General features: G+C 35.3%; 1 protein-coding gene across 2 annotated transcripts in view; it reads right to left on the bottom strand.

The window, feature by feature from the left end:
• Positions 1-2,620: 2,620 nt before the first annotated feature.
• The window catches only part of Shark (SH2 ankyrin repeat kinase), a 130,498-nt gene continuing 112,522 nt past the window's right edge, over positions 2,621-20,596 (bottom strand). The window contains exon 12 of one of the 2 annotated variants that reach the window (XM_089098686.1): positions 2,621-3,100. In XM_089098686.1, the coding sequence (XP_088954812.1) occupies positions 2,897-3,100 (204 nt within the window). In that variant the 3' untranslated portion in view covers positions 2,621-2,896. The remainder of the gene's footprint in view (positions 3,101-20,596) is intronic. The other variant, XM_089098685.1, reaches the window with a different exon arrangement.

Here is a 20,596-nt window from a genome sequence, read left to right as displayed (position 1 = left end):
GTCACTGGCAGGCTGCATTGGTTCCTGATTGGATTGGACTTGGGCAGGCATCAATTGTATGGAGGACCTTGACCAGTGACCATACTATGCAGCTATCGCCTTCGCAGGGGTTTTATCGCTACCCTTTGCTCTCTTTTTAGGAGGAGGCGTAAATTCATCATAGTTGGCCTTAAAAAGAAGAAAAAATTTAGAATTGAAAAAGGATTCCCGTTTTTTTCAGATGAAAAATTAGTACCCCCACCCCATAACCAGAATTCTGTCTAGAAAGCATTTATCTCCCTTTTCAGCAAAGCAAAAAGTAAAAATTTTCAAGAAATATACTAGGCTTAGAAATCAAACGTTTTTATTGCACAACTTGTGAAAAATAATTCCCTTGACAAACAGTAGTCTATAGCATTATAATATAAATCAATGTTTCTATTTTTACCATTTAGAATTTTTTTTTAAATTTTCCTGTCTATAGGCTTTAAATAAGATAAAAAAAGATTGTTAACACCCAGCTTATAGGCCTAAAATTTACGATCATAGGTAAAAATGCTATTCAATTTACGCATAATAAAGCTATGTATCTTTTTCTTAAACCCGCCCCCCTTACTTTTCACACGAAGAAACAGTTTGTTTTCACCTTACAATGAAGGTGTTAGAATTGAGGCATTGCCCCTTCCCTGCCCCCCCCCCCTATAAACACTGATTACTCAAAATGGAAAATGAATACTACTTGAAACTAACACTCATCCCCTCTTAACAATCCCCCCTCCTTTTTTTTACAGAAGAAAGCCCCTCTCCCTTTTTCAGTAAAGCAATAGTCAAATTTGCGAGAAATAGGATATTTGGCTAATTTGATCGACTGATATCTTTTCAGTGAAACCTTTGGTTAAGCCGCTATCGTAATTCACGCGAATTGATAAGACGGATGTACACTTGAAGGGGTTCTATAATCAAGGTTTTAAATCTTTGCGGGAAATCTTTAAGTCAAGTTATCGGGCTTAAATGGAAACAGTATATTAGTGGATTGACTGAAAGTTAACTGACACTTTTCGATAAGATACAGAATTACTTCCAATGAAAGAATTAAAGTTATAAACAGGGGGAGGGGGGTTTACATGGTAAAAAAGAGTGTCTTTTACGCTTTCTATCAAGTATAAACATCATATAGTGGAGTTTGTATTGTGGGGGGGGGGGGTATCCCCTGAATTTACTGGAGGTTAGGTTACTATGTAAAATGATTTTATTTGAAAATAAACTAAGAAAATTTACTAAACTGAACTCACATTATAAATCGATGTAGCCAGAGTTTCCAAGTCAATAATATCCGATGCTTGTTCCATGGTGTCTTAAAACTTTATGTTAGTTTAATCACAACGCATGTCCGTTACATACAAAATCTCAAGGGCAAATTGAGATGTAATGGGAAACCTTATGTAACCGACTCTCTGATTGGCTTAGAAGGAGACACGTGATCCTGTTCCCGTTATCGCATCAATACATTCCCCCACCGATTATGTAAATCAATTTCTCAGAAATTTAGTTCCCCTCTTGCCCTAGTCGATTACGCAATCATTTTCTCAGAAATTCACTTCCCCTTCGATTACGCAATCAATTTCTCGGAAATCCTCTCCCCTTCGATTACGCAATCAATACAACTCTCCCCCGTTAATGCGCATGTGCAAACTTCGTTCCGGAGACAATATACTTGGAAACAACAAATAAATCGACCTTGAAAGAGGTGTCATTGACCCGTTAGAATCAATAAACCATGAAAATACATCAAAGTGAAAAAATCCTGTTTTTTCATTCTCAGTGACAAAAACCATAAAAACATGCATAAATTATGTCCCCCTCGGAACTCATGATAGTTCCCTACTCTCCATTAAACAAAAATTGAGCAAAAATAAAATAAAATAATCTACCAAGCGTGAAACTATCACAAATCAGCATCGATAAATAAATGAAACCCAAAACGAACAGAAATTACAATAAATAACCGAGTCAAGCTCAAAACGACCAGAAATTAACATTAGTTAGGCGCTACGCCCCTATGCCTTCCCAGGGCCAGAATAGAATTTACAATGAACTGAAAAAATACAAATGAATGTGCATTGTCAGTTTAATATAGATATACTGATATTTAGTAATCAAAATGTTAATATTATTTGATTTATTTAAGCTATAAAAGTAAAAACATTAATTTTTTTTTCAGTTAAGTGCAAATTTTGTTCTGGCCATGGCAAGGCATAGGGGTTTCGTGCCCAACTTATGTTAATTTCTGCTCGTTTTGAGTTTGACTCGGTTATTTATTGTAATTTCTGTTCGTTTTGGGTTTCATTTATTTATCGATGCAGATTTATGATAGTTCCACGCTTGGTAGATTATTTAATTTTATTTTTGCTCATTTTTTGTTTAATGGAGTTCTTACTTTTCTTTGAAAAGCCTATTTTGTGGAAACAGTTTTTTAAATTAATATTTTAATAAGAACGATAACAGCAGCAATAGAATAAAAATGAACACATTTTTTAGGGACCAACAAGCAGGTATACGGAAGACTTACTTGAGAGGCAGATTCATATCACCCAAGCTGTTGGGATGTGCGGAAAAATAAATACAACTAAAATACTACATAAAAAAAAAACTACTTAAATACTAGAATAGCTAAATACTAAGATACTATTAACCCAAAATCAATTTAATCTGAGGTAAACTTTTTAATAAGAACCATAACAGCACCAACAGAATAAAAATTTAACACATTTATTAGGCACCAATAAGTAGGTACACGGAAGACTTACTTGAGAGGCGGATTCATGTCACTGAAGTTCCTGTGACACGTAAAAAAATAAATATAAAAGAATAATCAACAATTCTTGTGAAAACACAAGACTTTAATAGAATATACAAATCAACTACCAGAGATTAAGTTACTATTTATCAAGTCATTTATGTTGGAATATTCACTTTCTCGGGAAAAAAATTGAAATAGTTCACTGAACCTGGGTCTATTTTTCGGTTCTACAGCCCAACATAGTAGAAGCATTTCATAATTTATTTTACTGCATGATGCTGGACATGTCAGTCGATTCCCTTTTTGTATTTCTTCGATCACCTAGAACAAACACATACATAAAAAACTCTAAAAGCAAGTTTTACATTTTTTTTTCATGATGTCTTATAAAACAACACAGTTCCAGCTGTAGACTCTTAAGACTAAACGTTGCTTTTTCTACTAAAACTGAAGCTCTGTTATTCATTTATTTATTTATTAGTATTTTATCAAGTCCCGCAAATCATAAACGTGATGTTTCCAAAAATTACATTAATAGCGTATCAACAACTCCGAACGGTATCAACATATTAAACTTGTTACGAAGGCTATTCAGAAAGTAGCCTAGATTTTGGAATAAAAAGATACCAAGCGTGGAGTATATCTTTTTTTATATGCGTTATAAGTTGTACCCTTAAAACTAGAAATCAAGATAGCCCCAGTTCCCATTGAGACACTAATCATAACAGTACCTTATTTATGGAATCTTGAAGGTTTGAGGCTTCAACCACTTTGTCTTGCTCTAGAGGCAAGAGGATTGGAATTAGTCCTTCTTTTTTAACCCAGCTCAGTGCGTCCCCCCCCCCCCTCAAACACTAGTATCCCTTTCCCTATCTCAAATAAATACTTGACATGACATCTTTCTGATTGAAGCTGAATACAAAACAAGCAAGAAATAGCTAAAACAAGATGTTAAACTATCAATGAACAGAAATTACAATGAATGAAGGAAAAAGATAAATTGTAAAGTAAATTGTAACGGAGCATGAGAAACTTACAATCATGAGCGGATTTTGTATCACAAACAAAATTATGAACATGTTTTTACTTTTGAGCATAGTCACTATTAACACGTAAACATTTTTAATGCTCTGACACCAGCTTTTGGATTCAATCTTCAAAGAACACTGCCTCCTGACCGTTAAACCAGTAAGTAGAAGTTTCTTTCAACATGTCATCATTTTCCAAGAGCTTTCTACCGAGAAACTCTTCAGGTTTTTGAGAACAGATGAAAGTCTGGTAGTGCAAAGTCAGGACTTCACAGTGGATGATCTAGTAATTTCCAATGAAGATGTCCAATGGCGTCTTTGTTCTTCCAGCAACGTTAGGAAGCAAAACGATACCGCGAAGAGCAGTCCGACACCGACGATTTTGAATAGCGCGCCTAAGCCTTAATAATGTTTCACGGTACCTCTCGCCATTTAATAATGGTATGTTGACGACAAATGATGACATGTTGAAAGGAAAATGATTTGAATAATGTATAAAAGTTAATATTAAATATGTTGAAAAGCATAAAAATTTTCATATTTTAATTTTTCATACAATTTGCGTTTATAATTAAGGTTTATCTTACTCTATTACAAAAACGCTTCTTATTCTTAAAATGGAACTCGTAAAACCTAAAACGAACAGCAACTGAAATTACATTCTAAAAAAAAAAATCCGTCACTATCATAAATAATTACGGTATTGCCGTTCCCTTGAACCAACCCCCCCCCCCAGTAGATTCACACTTCTACTTTGTCTCTCGGTGTGTAAATTTGGACCTCATTCCATGAACTGACATTTATTTTTTCTTTTATTTGAGTTAGAAAAACCCAAGTTTCTTGCTACCAGAGAGTGGGTACGTAGTTAGTGACATAGCACCAACACACACAAAAAACTGGGTGTTGCCACTTCTCCCATGTCAGCACCAAAACATCTTTGCTGAAGCATCAGGCAGCAAAACTGTACAGAAAGTGCAAATGAGTGACCGCAATGACGAGCGTTTCAATTTGTACTAGGACTATCATGAATTGTAGTTTCAGGAGATAAAGTTCAAATGTATTTGATGAAAGTATTTCTTTCCCTCTTATTTTCGCAGACCCCCAGGTACTTCTTGAACAGCACTCGTATCTTGGAAACAGTTTAAATCCTAAGTTTTTTGTTAATGTAAAATTTTAAATATAATTTTATGACCTTTGGCAAATATTGAGTAAAAAACAAAGAAGGAACTTGCGTGAGCATTTTAAAAAGACTTCAAAAGATTAACAAAAGTTGATGCCTAAAAAGAATAAAAACATCGCATGTAAGCTTTTACCCTTTCACCAAAACCAACTAAATCGTGTATGAGAGAAAATGTTTCCTTCCTGTCTCTAAACACATTTGTCATTTTCTAGACATTTATTGGATACTTCCAGTAATACTGATCTAATTTCAAGCTATTATAGCATCCTTTTCTACGTAGAAGGGTTTACCTCCACAATGACATTCTACATCTGTTGGCCCATCCCTGTCATTCGTCTAGAAAATTTATGCGGATGGGTAAACAAATGAGCTATTTACTTATACTTTAAAATCCATCTTAAGTTGAATCCTATCTTGAGCAGAATTTTTTTAAATCCTGATGACTTATGATTAAAAACCGCGTTAAAATCCCTGGGTTAAGTAAAACCTTTTTAACACAAAAAAATAAGTCAAGACTAGTTACTTTACGCAAAACTAAAACAAAATAAAATATACAATCATTTCCATATAAAAGAGCGACATTAAAGCTTAAAACGAACGGAAATTATTTTGAATATAATGGTCGTTGCCCCCCTCCTCATTTTCATCTTTATTCTTTGAAGATCACAATTATCCCTGAAAAGATATATCCCGTCACATATTTCTCAAGAGGAAGGGGGGAGGGGTGCTGAAATGTTAAAAATGGATTTCAGGGTCTTCATATCCACGATTCTCGAAAAAAATAGGTCAACAAACCTATTTTTAAAGGGAAGACCCCCTACCTCTCCCCTTTATGCAGGCGTAAGCTAAGAATTAGATCTTTTCTGCAATTAATTAAAAAAACTTTTTCCACAAGAAAAGTTTTTCAAAGAAAAGTAAAGAACTCCATTAAACAAAAAATGAACAAAAATAACTCAAATAATCTACCAAGCGTGAAACTACCACAAATCACCATCGATAAATAAATGAAACTCAACACGAACAGAAATTACAATAAACAACCAAGTCAAACTCAAAACGAGCAGAAATTAACATAAGTTGGGCTCAAAACCCCTATGCCTTCCCAAGGCCAGAAGATAATTCGCACTTTACTGAAAAAAATATAAATTTTTTTACTTTTATAACTTTAATAAATAAAATAATATTAACATTTTGATTACTAAATATCAGAATATGTATATTAAACTGACAATGCACATTCATTTGTATTTTTTGGGCGTGAGAGGGGCGTTAGTCGCTATCCAATCACTTTCAACTATTAAAAAAGGCACTAGCCCTTTCAATTTCCAATTATTTATTTATTTATTTATTTATTTCCCTCAAAAACGAGGAGTATAAAAGATAATTAAATAAATCTTCAAAAATCCAAATAACACACCATCAAACATAGCAACAATTTACAAATTGCCCAAAAGAAAACTTAATCAAATGCAACAAATAGTAATAATGAAATCATGCACATTTTAAACTATAGAAAAAAAAGGAAAAAGATTATGAACATAAAGTATATTTTCAGATTTACGGTAAAAATTATTTATTTTTACCTTGGCTATTTCCAACGGCTCTTTAATTTTAAAATTTGAAACTAATTCAGTATTACTAAAGGAAATTGGAAAACCAAGTAAAAACTTACAATATTTAAAATAACAAACGCGAATTGCTGAAAAATCACAAATTTTAAAATCTCGAAGAAGAAAGGAAGGATAAAGAACATGCGGGAGGGCTACTGCATTAAAAAGAGAACCTAGAATTTCACGACGATAAACACCACGTAGCCGTATTATGGAACCAAACGCCTTTCTAATTTTTTCTTGAATATGTAAAATTAGCATCGACTTAGAATCACGAGCTGAAGCAGAATAAGGTAACCCAAGATAAACAACAGCATCAGAAACCGGAAATGATATATTTCTATCGCAAATTAATTCAGCTCGGTCATTAACATTAACGGGAAAATATTGACATTTTTTAATACTAATAGAAAGGCCACGAACATTAAGCAGACTAGAAAGTGAATTAAAATTCTTAATTAGACTAGCTTTAGAACGGCTCAATAGGATAATATCATCAGCATAAGCAAGAAAAGACACATCCCGTCCCCAAGAAATAAGGGTTGTAGATAAAGAACGAAGACACTCCGCCAGACATGCGTTAAATATATAAGGAGATAAAACCCTACCCTGTCTCACGCCCCGACCCACGGAAATTGGATTAGAAAGAGAATCAGAAGTATGTGCAAAAATTTTTATTCTAAGCCCTGAATACCAAGATCTAAGAACTCTAACCACAGACAGGTGAATCCCACCAGAAATAAGAGCTGAAAGAGCGGAATCATGCGAAATATTGTCAAAAGCTCCTTTTATATCAATTAATAGTGTATAAAGTGGGGAGCCAGTAGATCTTGACTCCTTAATTATAGTATCAAACGTTGCATGCGCATGGTCGCAACCCATTCCTTTTTTGAACCCTACTTGATTAAGACCAACATCCAAATAAACAAAAAGATCCTTTATACATAATTCAAAAAGTTTACCAATCATAGAACCCTTCGTTATCGGCCTATACGAATCACAAGAACGGAGATCTCTTTTACCAGATTTTAGAATAGGAGTTACCACCCCAATCCTAAAAGATGGAGGAACATTACCAAACTTGAGAATAAGATTAAAAAAAGTCAAAAGAAGAAGAAGAAAAGAAGTTGGAGCAAATTTCACATGATTTGAAAAAATCCCATCATGGTCTTTAGAAGATTGTGGCTTTAATTTACGGCATGCACCCAACAAAGAATCAAACGAAATAGAAAAATCATGCGAATTAAAAGAACTGTTTAAAATTATATCAACATGCGAAAGTTGTTCAGGATCATCACAAGAATTCGAAAGGTTTGCAAAATGAGTTTCCCACTCAACAAGAGAAGGGCCATTCTTTTTAGAAGGTTCATTAACTCTCTTTGTTGAACTTAGAGCTTTCCAAAGTTTCTTTTTATTCATATCAACTTCAGACGAAGCATCCATAAGCAAAATATTATTATGACGACGGAGCTCCGACTGGAAAATTGCCTTCTTTTTTTTCATGCATAGAAAAGCCGGATGAAGATCACGCGGTTTTCCACTATTTTTCCAATGTCTAAAAGCTAATTTAGATTCATGATTAGCATGTACAAGAAACGGATTTGACGACCAAAAAGGTTTTTCAACATTGGGTTTACACTTTTTAACACCAAAAGTTTCTTTAGCCCCATATTTTAAGCAATGTAATAACTGAAGATATATGCAATTAAGCTCAAGCTCTATGTTATCTTTATGACACTTCAGAATATCAGGTACAACTACTTTTCGAGCTAAAGAATCAACTTTATCTTGGTAAGCCGGAATCAGTTTTTCATCCCAGATAATTCTCTCAAAATAATTAGGGCGAATTGGAATAAAATTAGAAGCAGAAACAGAATCATGAATTACAGAAAACGTTGTCAAAAACTGAATAGGTAAATGATCACTTATCGGGAAATCCGGGATAACTTTTACTATAATAGAAGGGGAAAAATTAAAAAGAACATGGTCAATATTACTCGTACTCCCACTCCAATGAGAATAAGTAAAATCAAGTGTCTTACGGCAGATATTAAAATTTGGTAAAGACGAAAATAAAATTGTGCTACGTTCATTTACACTCTCGAGATCACAGTTAAAATCACCAAAAATAAAAATACGTAAACTCGAATCTAATAGGGCAATAAAGCTACTAAGTCTATGGCAAGCTGACGTAAAGGCTTCAAAAGACGAATCAACATCATAGTCAGTAGGCAAATAGCAATTGACCAAAACACAATCAAAAAGTTTGCAGGCAAGAAAAGACTCATCAGCACAAGATAAAATAGCACTAAATTCTTTAGGAACAAATGTAGCAATGCCACCCGCAGGGCGGCCTCCGGTAGGCCTCGCAGGAACGGTAAATATATCATTTAGACTTGAAAGGGAACTTAACATATTCAAAGAATTGTCCAGCAAATGATGCTCTTGCAAACATAGTATTGAACTATTTCCAGAAACAAATTCATTCAGCACTACAAATTTGCCAATGACTCCATTCGAATTAAAGGACGTAATCGTAGAACCAATTTTCATTTAAAAAGCTTTTTCATAGCAGGGCAACTGAAACTGTAAGACGGGTGGTTAGTTGAGTTTCAATTTGCACAACAAATGGGGTTAGTACATGGAGTATTCTTCGTTGATCTATGATTTCCACTGCAACGAGCACACTTCAGAGTAGAAGAATCACAGTTTTTTTCGGTGTGAGAGGGACTTTGACATGCGAAACATCGTTTTGGAAGCACCTTGTCTTTCTCAACCTTGTAGAGCTCGTAACCGAACTTAATCCCATGGACGATATAATATTTTAAAAATGCTTCGGACTCAAACGACACCTTTACTGTTCTCGACATTCCAAGACGCCTGAACTCCAGAATCCCAGGCAAAGTGGCTGCTAGAGCTTCAATGTCGAACTCGATATCCACACCACGGATTATTCCGAAAAACTTAGGCTTTCTAGTATTGATAAGACAATCAGGGAAGGAATCCTTTAGATCACAAGAAAACTTTTTCCCAGATTCAGCCGCCACAGTGATAAAAATCAAATCATTGGTCTTTTTTATTTGCTTGATACAGCCCGAGCCGAATTTGTCCAATTCATTTTTCCTGTAAACTGGGTCACGTAACGAGGGTGGGGTATTAGCTATATTAATCGTCTCTCCTTACTCAGCGCTGTTGGGGTGTGGAGGCCACACAGTTTACTTTAACGGGGCGTGGGCGGGGGAGCCCAAGTTGGCTGAACACTTCGACAGCGAGGACTGTAAGTCTTGTTCAATTCTTTCAAGAGAAGTAATGGATTTCTCCAGCTTTCTGCCATAATCACTAACAAGTCGATCCAAACGTACATTGGAATCAGATTTTAATAAAGGGCAATCTCTGAATGAGCGAGGCACTAATACAGGCCATTTGAAACCTTTCTGGTCAAGATCCGTGACCATCTTCATAATATCTTTTGCTGTAGCAAGTTCCGCAGCGTTGCCACGTCTCATTACTCTCTTTATCGGAATTCCAGAAAATTTCCAAAGCAGATTTTTCGCATTCACCAAAGCCTCAAGGCTGTAAAAGTTCGCCACAGTTTCAATAAGCTCCGTTTCTGGAATACCATTCGCAAATGCATCGCAAATAAAAAACAGGGCAGAGTTCACAATTACATGAGAAATCCCATCTGCAATTACGAAGGTTTTTGAAAAATCACAGAATGAATTAGAAGAATCATCGCAGGCAAAATTATTTCGCTTTACCTGTTCATTTGGGCAATGATTATCAGTCGAATCGTTAATCACAGGTGCTTCCTGGCTAACAGCCAAGAGAGGGTCTTGAGACGCAGGGGTTACGGCAGTCAGTGGCGTCAGCATATTTATTGAAGAATTTGGGTGCTCACTCTCTATTGGGTCACTAGAAAATTCGGTAGCGGCTTTGCAAATAGAACAGATCCAGTTAGGAGTATTCTTTCTATCGGAAACGGTGATCCCTGAACAAGAGGGATGAAAAAAATTGTAACACTTTGTGCATTGCAACAGCTTGCCTTTCCCCAAATAACATACACAGTTAGGGAAAACTTTTGGATAAATCATTGGCTTGAAGAAAAAAAAAAAAATAAAAAATATCACCCCAAAATACAAGGGAAGCGTCAGCCCCCGTTACCTTATCCCCGCAATTTAAGGGAGACTCTCCCGGCAGGTACAATGGCACTTGCCACGGGTTTACGGCCCCTCTTCTGCTTGTCAATTACGGTTACACAAAATTGAAATCAGCACAAATCTATTTTTTTAAATTGTAAATAAATGTCCAGAAACTAGGTCAGTAGATTACAACATTTTTAATCCGTATGAAATGTTATGACAGAATGGTTGCACAATTAACTCCGGTCACTGAATTAATTTAGGATCCTACCGAGTTCCAAGTTGATAAAATCCAAAAAAAGGTGTTATCACATTCAAGGCTAAATGAAGAATGAGCCCTTTTGAAGTTTCTACGACAACTCTTTCAATTAGAACTTTATATACCCCCAGGGGATAGCTTACGACCCTTGCCCTGAGGGCTGTGGGGGGAGGGGGTTGCCATCCTTAAATACCTAATTCCCAAGAAACTACGTTGAACAAAATGGCTATCTAAAATTATTGATTAGATGTGTTTAGGCAAAAGGTGGGCGTGAAAAGGGGGTTAGTTACCGTCCAATCATTTTTGACCATTAAAATGGCAGTATAGATTTAAATTTCCAATCGAAACAGCATTTTTTCCAGTTTCTTAGACGAAGATTTCAATTAAAACTTATAACCCTCCAGGGCATAACTTAAAACCCTAGACCTGAAGACTTGCCCTGTGGGGGAGTGTCCTGCTCAAAGGTATAATTTCCTGAACTTTGAACTGCGTGGGACGAATAGCTATCTCAAAATTTTTATTGGATGTGTTTGGGGAAATGGTGGGCGTGGAAGGGGGGGGGGTTAGTTGCCTTCCAATTACTTTCGACTATTAAAAAGACACTAACCCTTTGAATTTCCAATCGAATGAGCCTTTTTTGAAGTTTCCACGACAACGCCTTCTATAAAAACCTTATATGCCCCCAGGGCATAACTTACAACACTTGCCCTGAGAGCTGTGGGGGAGTGTCCTCCTCAAAAACATAATTTCTATCAGGAAATCAACTACGCTGAACAAAATGGCTATCTCAAAATTTTGATTGGATGTTTTTCAGGAAATGTTGGGCGTGGAAGGGGTGTTAGTCGCCTTCCAATCACTTTCGACTATCAAAAAGGGCACAAGCCACTCTAATTTCCAATTGAATTAGTCCTTTTCGAAGTTTCTACGAAAACTTCTTCGATACAAAGTGCCCTGCTCTAAAGGAAAAAAATAATAAATAATACATTGTGCCAACACCGTTCTTATATGTACCCACGGCATAACTTAAAACCCTTGTCCTGTGGGTTGTGGGGAGTGTCCTCCTTAAAAACATATTTTCTATCTGGAAATCAACTACGCTGAACAAAATGGCTATCTTAAAATTTTGATTGGATGTCCTTGGGTGAATAATGGTCGTGGGGGGGGGCTAGTTGTCGTCCAATCACTTTCGACTATAAAAAAGGGCACTAGCCACTCCAATTTCCAATCGAATGAGCCCTTTTCGAAGTTTCTACGACAACTCCTTCGATACGAAGTGCCTTGGTATGAAAAACAAACAATAGAAAACAAAACAAAAAAAATAATACATTGTGCCAACATCGTTCATTACTTAAAACCCTAGGCAGCGCAATTGCGCTGCCTATGATAAAAGGAACCAGTCATCCTGCAGCACCCATATTACAAGCTTAGTCCAAAAACATACCTCATAATAAAGGGAGAATAGGGGGTAATTCTTCTCTCCAATATTAATCTAAGGGCTCACTGAAATTCAGTAAATTTAGGCATAAAAATACACTTTAAGAGGTACCCTGACCCAGAAAAATATCCCCTGAAGCTTATCCACAATAACTGATGCGAACAACTTTATGCACTATTATGCACAACTTTACATGTTTTTATGAAGTCTCGAATGAATCAACTAAGTTAAATAAAGCTTAAAAATAATTATAACTATTAGCCATTTATTTTTATGCACTGCATGAATCTTCAGGAACAAATGAGCCTTGGCCCGACATTAAAAAAAGAAGTTTTTTTAACTGAAAGTAAGGAGCGACATTAAAACTTAAAACCAACAGAAATTATTCCGTATATGAAAGGGGCTGTCTCCTCCTCAACACCTTGCTCTTTATTGTTTTTACGCTAGTTTTTTATTGTTTTAAAAAATAGACTTGTGAGAAAGAGTCAAACTTCAGCGTAAAAAGTAAGGCGTTGAGGAGGGGACAGCCCATTTCATATACGGAATAATTTCAGTCCTTTTTAAGTTTTAATGTCGCTCCTTACTTTCAGTTAAAACAACTTGTTTTTTATTTAATTTTTGAAGGTTTTTTAATTAATACAGGTTTTGATTTTGGCTCACCGTACATGAATAATTAAAACAAAATTTGCATATTCATCTACCTTTTATTTGGTTAAATGCCTTTCTCGAAAGTTGTCTAATTTTATTTATGAGCGTTTTTATCAGTAATAGATATATGTAATTTACGAATTAACTTACGTAACGAACTTCTATATTCATATATTTTTAATGCGTATATTAGGGGGTCGCCTCCTAGTCACCTCGCTCTTTACGCTAAAGTTCAAATTTCGTTCCAATTCTTTAAAAACTACCCCTTAATCACAAAGGCAATTAATTAGAATAAATAGCTCTTATAAAAGTAATAAAAAATCTTTGGCTTAAAGAGCGAGATATTAACAAGGGGGCGAACCCAATCATATACGTAATAATTTCCGTTCGTTTTAAGTTTTGATGTTACTCCTTACTTTTAGTTGAAAAACTTGTTTTTTTTATTTAATTTCTGATCATTTTTTTACATAATGCTGGGAAATCCGGCACCCCCTTTCATAACAATGTCCCTTCCCCCTGAAAAGATCCTCCCACGTAACCCCAGACCCATCCCCCCAATACCAGAAAAAATCCCCCCTGAAAACGTCTGAGTACTTCCCAATAACCAATACTATATGTAAACATTGGGTAAAGTTCATAGCTTTCAGCCCTTCCTCCGGGGACTGTGGGGGAATAAGTCATCCTAAAAGACATAGTTATTATATTTTCGACTTTGTTGAACAAAATAGCTATCTCAAAATTTTGATCAGGTGACTTTGGGAAAACATTAGCGTGGGAGGGAGCCTAGCTGCCCTCCATTTTTTTGGTCACTTAAAAAGGGCACTAGAACTTTTAATTTCCGTTCGAATGAGCCCTCCCACAATATTCTAGGACCACTGGGTCCAATCGATCACCCTTGGGGGAAAAAACAACAAATAAACAAAAACACGCGCATCCATTATCTTTCTCCTGGAGAAAAATAAAAAATTTCATATTTTTGCATATAGGAACTTGAAACATCTACAGTAGTGTTTTCTGATATGCTGAGTATGATGGTTTGATTTTTATTAAAATCCTATCAATTCAAGGGGGCCTTTTCCCCTTTTTCAATAATAATACAAATGTTCTCACGCTCTTAACCTCTGATGGGTAAAACTAAACTTGATGAAACTATATATTTGAAATCAGCACAGAAATCTGATTCTTTTGATGTATCTATTGGTATCAACATTCCATTCTTTAGAGTTTCGGTTACTATTGAGCCGGGTCGCTCTTTACTTACAGTTCGTTATCACGAACTGTTTGATTATAGCCTCTGAAAGTGGAAAGCTAAATGGTGATAGTCTACAGCTCAATTTACTGCTCTTCGATAATTCCAAATCGATTTACTATATCATATTTTTGTTTTGCAATGTCATTTTGGCCTTCTCTGGGCCACAATTATGGTTTTGCACCACACAATGGCAAATAACGCCCCATTTCTGTAGCGCAATCTCTTTTGCTATTTTAAAAATGCACTAAAATTTTTATTTTCGTCTAAATTAGCCTCCTTTCCGATATCCTAGGACCACTGGTTCAATACGATCATTCTTCATGTAAAAAAAAAAAAAAAAACTCAATGGACCATCCTTCTAAAAAAAAAGTTTCTTGACTTTTAGATAGTGGCTTGAGATCGTCACAATAAGGTTCTTTGGCATGCTGAATATGTTGACATAATCTTCATCAAGATCACTCCTTTTCTGGGAGTGTTTTGCGCCTTTTATGAAAATAACGACAATTTTCTGAGGTTGATAACTTTTGATGAGCAAGTTTACAATTAATTAATTTTATATAGTCGGAATCTCCATAAAAAGCCCACCTTTGATGTAATAAAAAAAATATCAACAAAAAGTAAGAACTAATATTAAAACTAAAAACGAACAAAAATTATTCTGTATGTGAGTAGGGTTACCCCCTCCTTAGTAGCTCGCTCTTCACGCTAAAGTTTTTTAGTAGCCTACTTTTAAAAAGCTTCTTATTCTAATTAAACATCCCTTGTGTTTCAGGAGTCGTTCAGTAGTTAAACTTTAGTGTAGAGAGCGAGGCATTGAGGGAATAACCCTCCTCATATACGGAATAATTTCTGTTCCTTTTTAGTTTTAATATTGCTCTTTACTTTCAGTTGAAACAAATTTTCTTTTATTTCATTTCTGACCGTTTTTCTAATAATGCAGGGAAATTCGCCCCCCCCTCCATTTTTGTTCAATAGTTGAACTGTTCACCATGGTCAATAAAAATCTTTTTTCTTAAGACTTTTTTTATTTAATTTCTGACCGTTTCTCTAATATTGCTAGGAAATTCGGCTTCCCCTCCATTTTGATCAATAGTTGAATTGATCACTATGGTCAATAAGAATCTTTATTCTTGAAAAATTTGTTTTTATTTAATTTCTGAACTTTTCTCTAATAATGCTTTACCCCTCAACCTTTAACCCCCTCATATACGAAATAATTTCTGTTCGTTATATCTTTTAATGTTGCCCCTTGCTTTCAGTTGAAAAAAATAGTTTTATTTTTATTTTTAGCAGAATCGGGCATTACCACACTCAATAAAACACTCAATGTAGGCTTTCTCTTAGTCCATCCATATCACTTCAGTAATTTAATCAAACAGGAATCTATCTTTTGGTGACAATTTTTGTGGTCTAATGACATTCTGGTTAGCATATGTTTTACTTTGCACTACTTTAGTGACCTCATCTATCTACTTCTTTCTTCCATACTTAAAGCCATTATCACCGTCAAAATATGCCTGCTATATCTCAACACACAGGATGGGATCCCATTATATTGGTCTGGCGGACCCCACCACTGTATATGTGTTTGGAAAACCCCCTTCCACCTTAGAGGTGAAATATCTGTGCACCTGTGATGACAGTCTATTTTATTTCCTGGGGGCAGCTGTTATATTTCACCCTTCAGTAATTTCGGCCTGTCTTTTTCGTGGTAGTTTTCGGTTCCTTACTTTCTATTAATTTTGTTACTATGTTTCTTTGCTTTTTATATTTTAAAATAGATGCACCCCCTGCTACCAATGAATCTTTCAAAATTGTCATAATTTGTTTTGAGGTTGTATTTTTCTCATTGATAAAACTTGCATTAAGATTCTCTCAACCTATGTACCCAAACTGACTAGTTGTAGGTTCAAGAGAGCCTTCTGAGTATGCTATCACTTACTTTAGGATTTATAGCCTTATTTATGATGTTCAACTCCTCACTAAATTTGTTGTCTAACAATTTTCTGATAGCTCGTGGAAACATAAGTGTTAGTTAAGAAAAAACGGTCAATTCTCTGAAACAGATTAATTGGGGAGGAAATAAAAAAGAAAATAAACTTGGAAAAAATATTGAGCACGGCCGCATAGCATTTTTATTAAGATAGTTGTAGGTAACCAAGAAAAGCATTTGCTAATTGTAAGAAAATAGCAGCAATGGATTCTCTATCAAGGTCTATAGTATTGAAATTAGTCACTCTGTTTCACTGCAGTGTCGATTTTTGAATATTGCGCTTCAAGTTCCTCCAAAACTATTCAGTTTTTTAGGGAAATTGTTCAACAATGTTAGCAAATAATTTCGTTCGCTCATGGAAACATAATTGTTAGTAAAATTGTTACGTAACACAAATAAGAATTTTAGAACTTTCAAGCCAATGAAACTGAACCTTGTATTTTTGTCTAATTGTAAAGAAAATTAATGAAGAATTTAAAACTGTGACGGTTATAATTTTTTGCATTGTTTATTTACGTACAAAATATCGTCTCAAGCTATATACTAACAGATATAGGAACATTATTCAAACAAAAGGAAAAAATTAGGAAACATCATTTCGGGCATTCACTTTCCTTGTGACACGAGGGATTGAACCGGAGAACCCATAATTCAGAGTCACGGCCTTACCCAACACGCTGCCACAAGGTATTTTGTAACTTGATTTTTTAATAAAGCTGTTCAAACAATTTTAGCTGATAAACTATTACGGCTGATTCTTTTCTTTTTTTTAATGTTGTTTTTTGTCGTTTAATTCTAGACACAACAAAAACAAAATCATTATTTTTTATAAGATTCTTAAGTCGCTAATATTCATTTATGTTTGTCCAAAAGTGTAAAATTTCAACATTAGTTCTTTTATCTATTCAGTGTGGTACATCTTTCCAAATGAAATGGTCAGGGGCGTCGTTTAGGAGGGGCAAGGGGAGGGGGGGTGGCAGTTGCCCCTCCAATGATGTGGATAAAAAATTATTATATAGCCCATGCTCCTTGAATATCCAACAATGGACCCCTCTTGCCCCCCCCATTGACAAATACTGTAGATTCGCGCCTGGAAATGGTCATTAATGCTATCAATGCTTCGAAGTCCCCACAACCCCCTCCCCAAATATTGGATATAGCAATTTACTATTCATAAGCTTCTGTCAAGTTTTTGCTTTTTATGACTTATTACACTTATTTTTAATCAATAATCGGGTTATTACAATGTTAATTAAAAAAGGAAGAAATAATGCGTTATCATTTTACTAGCATATGTGTCCAAAACATCCAAAAGCATCCAACTATCAGATCAATGGCTATTCTTTTATATAAAAAAATACCTGAAAATGTTACAATTTCCACAGTTTTCAAGGAGAGTTCATCAACACTTTCACCAAGTAAATTTCCTAGTGCTGCTCACATTGTCATCATTTTTGCTATTTTGTATAAAAGACATATATTCTCAGTATTTTACGTTTATCGTCTGAAAAAAAAGCTTCGAACCCTTTGTGATTGGGAGTCTAATAATCTATCATCTGAGCTAGCCCGACTTGTTAGTTGGTTTTACCCCTTTGGTGTTTTTACATATGAAAATAAACGGATTTCTCTTAAGATACAGACACTTCCCAATATATTAGGTAGAAACTAGAAGATTTCTATAATTAAGATCTTCTGGGTTTTTTTCCAACTTTGGAGTAAATTGGATAAAATAGCGCGAAGATTGCCTCTAATCTTTTTTTGCACTGAAGGGAGAATTTCCTAGAATATCAACCTTAGCTGCATTTTATTTGACAATTAGAATAAATTCTACTTGGTAACATAGGTTTATAAACCAATTATGAGTCCATCCAATTTGGGATAGAGGTTTCTTCTAGAGATATCTTCTCGAATGTTTCTTGAGTATTTTAATAGGTTTAAGGGTTAATTTAGAGCACAAAAACATAGGAAAAGGAAGGGAAATGATCCTCCTAACATGGAGCTATTTCACTAATTTAGTAGTCATTCGAATGCCTGACACAACTGTTTTAAGCATTTCAGTCGTGTTAAGCGTAAGAACTATGTCCAGGTTTTCTAGCCTCTTTAGTTTCTTTTATCTTATATACAAAAAAGGACTATTTGAGCTTATCTCTAAATATGTTGGCATGTAATGATGTGAAATTACAAACGAAGGTAAAAGTAAAGAATAGTGACTTTTTGCCAACTAATAGAGTTATTAAGCTAGGTAAATGAAAGTTTCAGGAATGATTTTACCGTCCAAATTTGGGTATAAGAACGTATTTTTAATTCAAAGAGCCTCTCTTCTCCATTGTTGTCTTAGCAAAATAAGACACATCTTAATTGGGCATGGAAGATTGTTTCATTAAATGTACCGATAAATGGGCCAAAAGTTACAATTGCTGTAAAATATAAACTATGTAAGGTATATGACCTCAACGATATGCTCCATTCCCAAAGGTTTAGGTTCCTTAAGTTACAAGTTTTATTCATAGCGCAACAGAAGTATATTTACTAATTCTACTTTTATTGAACCTCTGCTATCATTATCATTTTTGAAATTATTACTGTTCTTATATATTGCTTCTATTGCCACTAGCAAATCATCGTGGCACAAAACAACCCAAGGTCAAATACTTGCAAACGCTACTCCGTCGCCCCACTCTATATTCATAGCTTCAATCTTTGCTCCCTGCCATGAAATTCCCGACCTAATCTTTTTTTTTAGAATATTTGTTTCTCCACTCCGTTGGAAGACGGCGTGCTCTTCGTTTGACCCCTGCTGGCTTACGAAAAATCAAAACCATTTGCAGCCCATCATTCTTCATCCATAAACGAATCTTAACTATCTTTATCCTTCTTCCGTCATATACCTAAACAGCAGAGTGGAACTACTTTTCCGTAGATCCTATTGTCGGATATAGTTACCCACATGAGAACCTAAAATTATCCTCAGACAATTCGTCTGCAAAATAGCAAATAAATCTTCTTGATTTCTTCAGAGCACTCGCATTTCAGAAACATATCTGACTACGGTCGTTTGGCATCTAGAATCCGAATTTTTGCTTTAATGCTAGTCTTCCTAGTCTTTCAAATTTTGTTCAACTGTGAAAAAGCATCCTCCTCCTTGCCTAATCTAATTTTTAAAGCATCACAGCATTCACCTTCCTTACTAATAATGCTACATTGGTAGGTAGAGCTATCCACTTGACAATTTTCGTATTTGATAGCATTGCCATTTCATTCCTATTTATTCTTAATTTAAGCGATTGAATCTTCTTAACAATAAGACTTCAGGCATATTCTCGAACCCTAACTCTCAAAACGTCTAGATAGTGATTCCATCTACTAAAAATGTTTCTGCAACACCCAAATAAGCTACATGCTCTAACTTTGGGATAGTTTTGCCTCCCCATTAATGTCATGTTCTCTATATGGTATGCAGAGTTCCATAGGACAAAACATATCAGAATAATCTAAATAAAGTGGGCTAAAACCCACATGCACCTACCTCTTATTCAATATCAACCAACTACTAAAATAGCTTACTATTTTCATGTGCATCATGGCCAAGATCTCTGACCTACAACATAGCCTGCAACCAAGTGTCTAGTTACCACTTCCCATCGAGTTCTCTTGTCCAACCGTGGATGGATAATCGAACGACAGCCAGGTCGACCTTCAAGCAAGGTCTAGGCAGGCCTAGTACCCCCAAAGGGATAAAGTGGATCCCAACTTCAAAGAAATAGTATGCTGTCCGGAAAACCAGGTAAAGCACGCGCAACAAAAATAAGGCCCTAAAGCCAGGGACAGGCCAATGTGCAGCAGACTTCTATAAGAAGATGGCCCAAAGGCTGTGAAGCCAAGGAAAAGGAGCAACATGCTGGTTAATTAGTACTGGCAAATACTCAACAATGGAAGGACTTCCAACCTTCAGGATACCTGAAGCAAGTTTCACGACACACAGAATTCGAATGTTTTCCCCAAGACACTTCACCTTCTAATACTTGGACTTTGTGTTCGTATATTTTTAGGATTAATGTAAGTTTTTTTATGTTTACGCATAGTATATATTAATGTCAAGATGTTTCAACTGAACTTCATGGCACCTGGAATTACACTATCCCCAAGAGAATTCCTATATGAGAATTTTATTCTTGCATCTACTTTTTGGTTTGCAGTTACTTTTGGGATCGAATCTTTTATTTTCTAGAGGATGTTACTTTTGGCAAAATCTAAGTGAATTTTACATACCCAG

This window comes from Artemia sp. Qi Xiang Cuo, chromosome 13 (genome assembly GCF_049724085.1).
Source record: "Artemia sp. Qi Xiang Cuo chromosome 13, ASM4972408v1, whole genome shotgun sequence".
Lineage (NCBI taxonomy): Eukaryota > Metazoa > Arthropoda > Branchiopoda > Anostraca > Artemiidae > Artemia > Artemia sp. Qi Xiang Cuo.
Note: the sequence above shows the minus strand (reverse complement) of the source record. Positions and strands in the feature narration are given on the sequence as shown.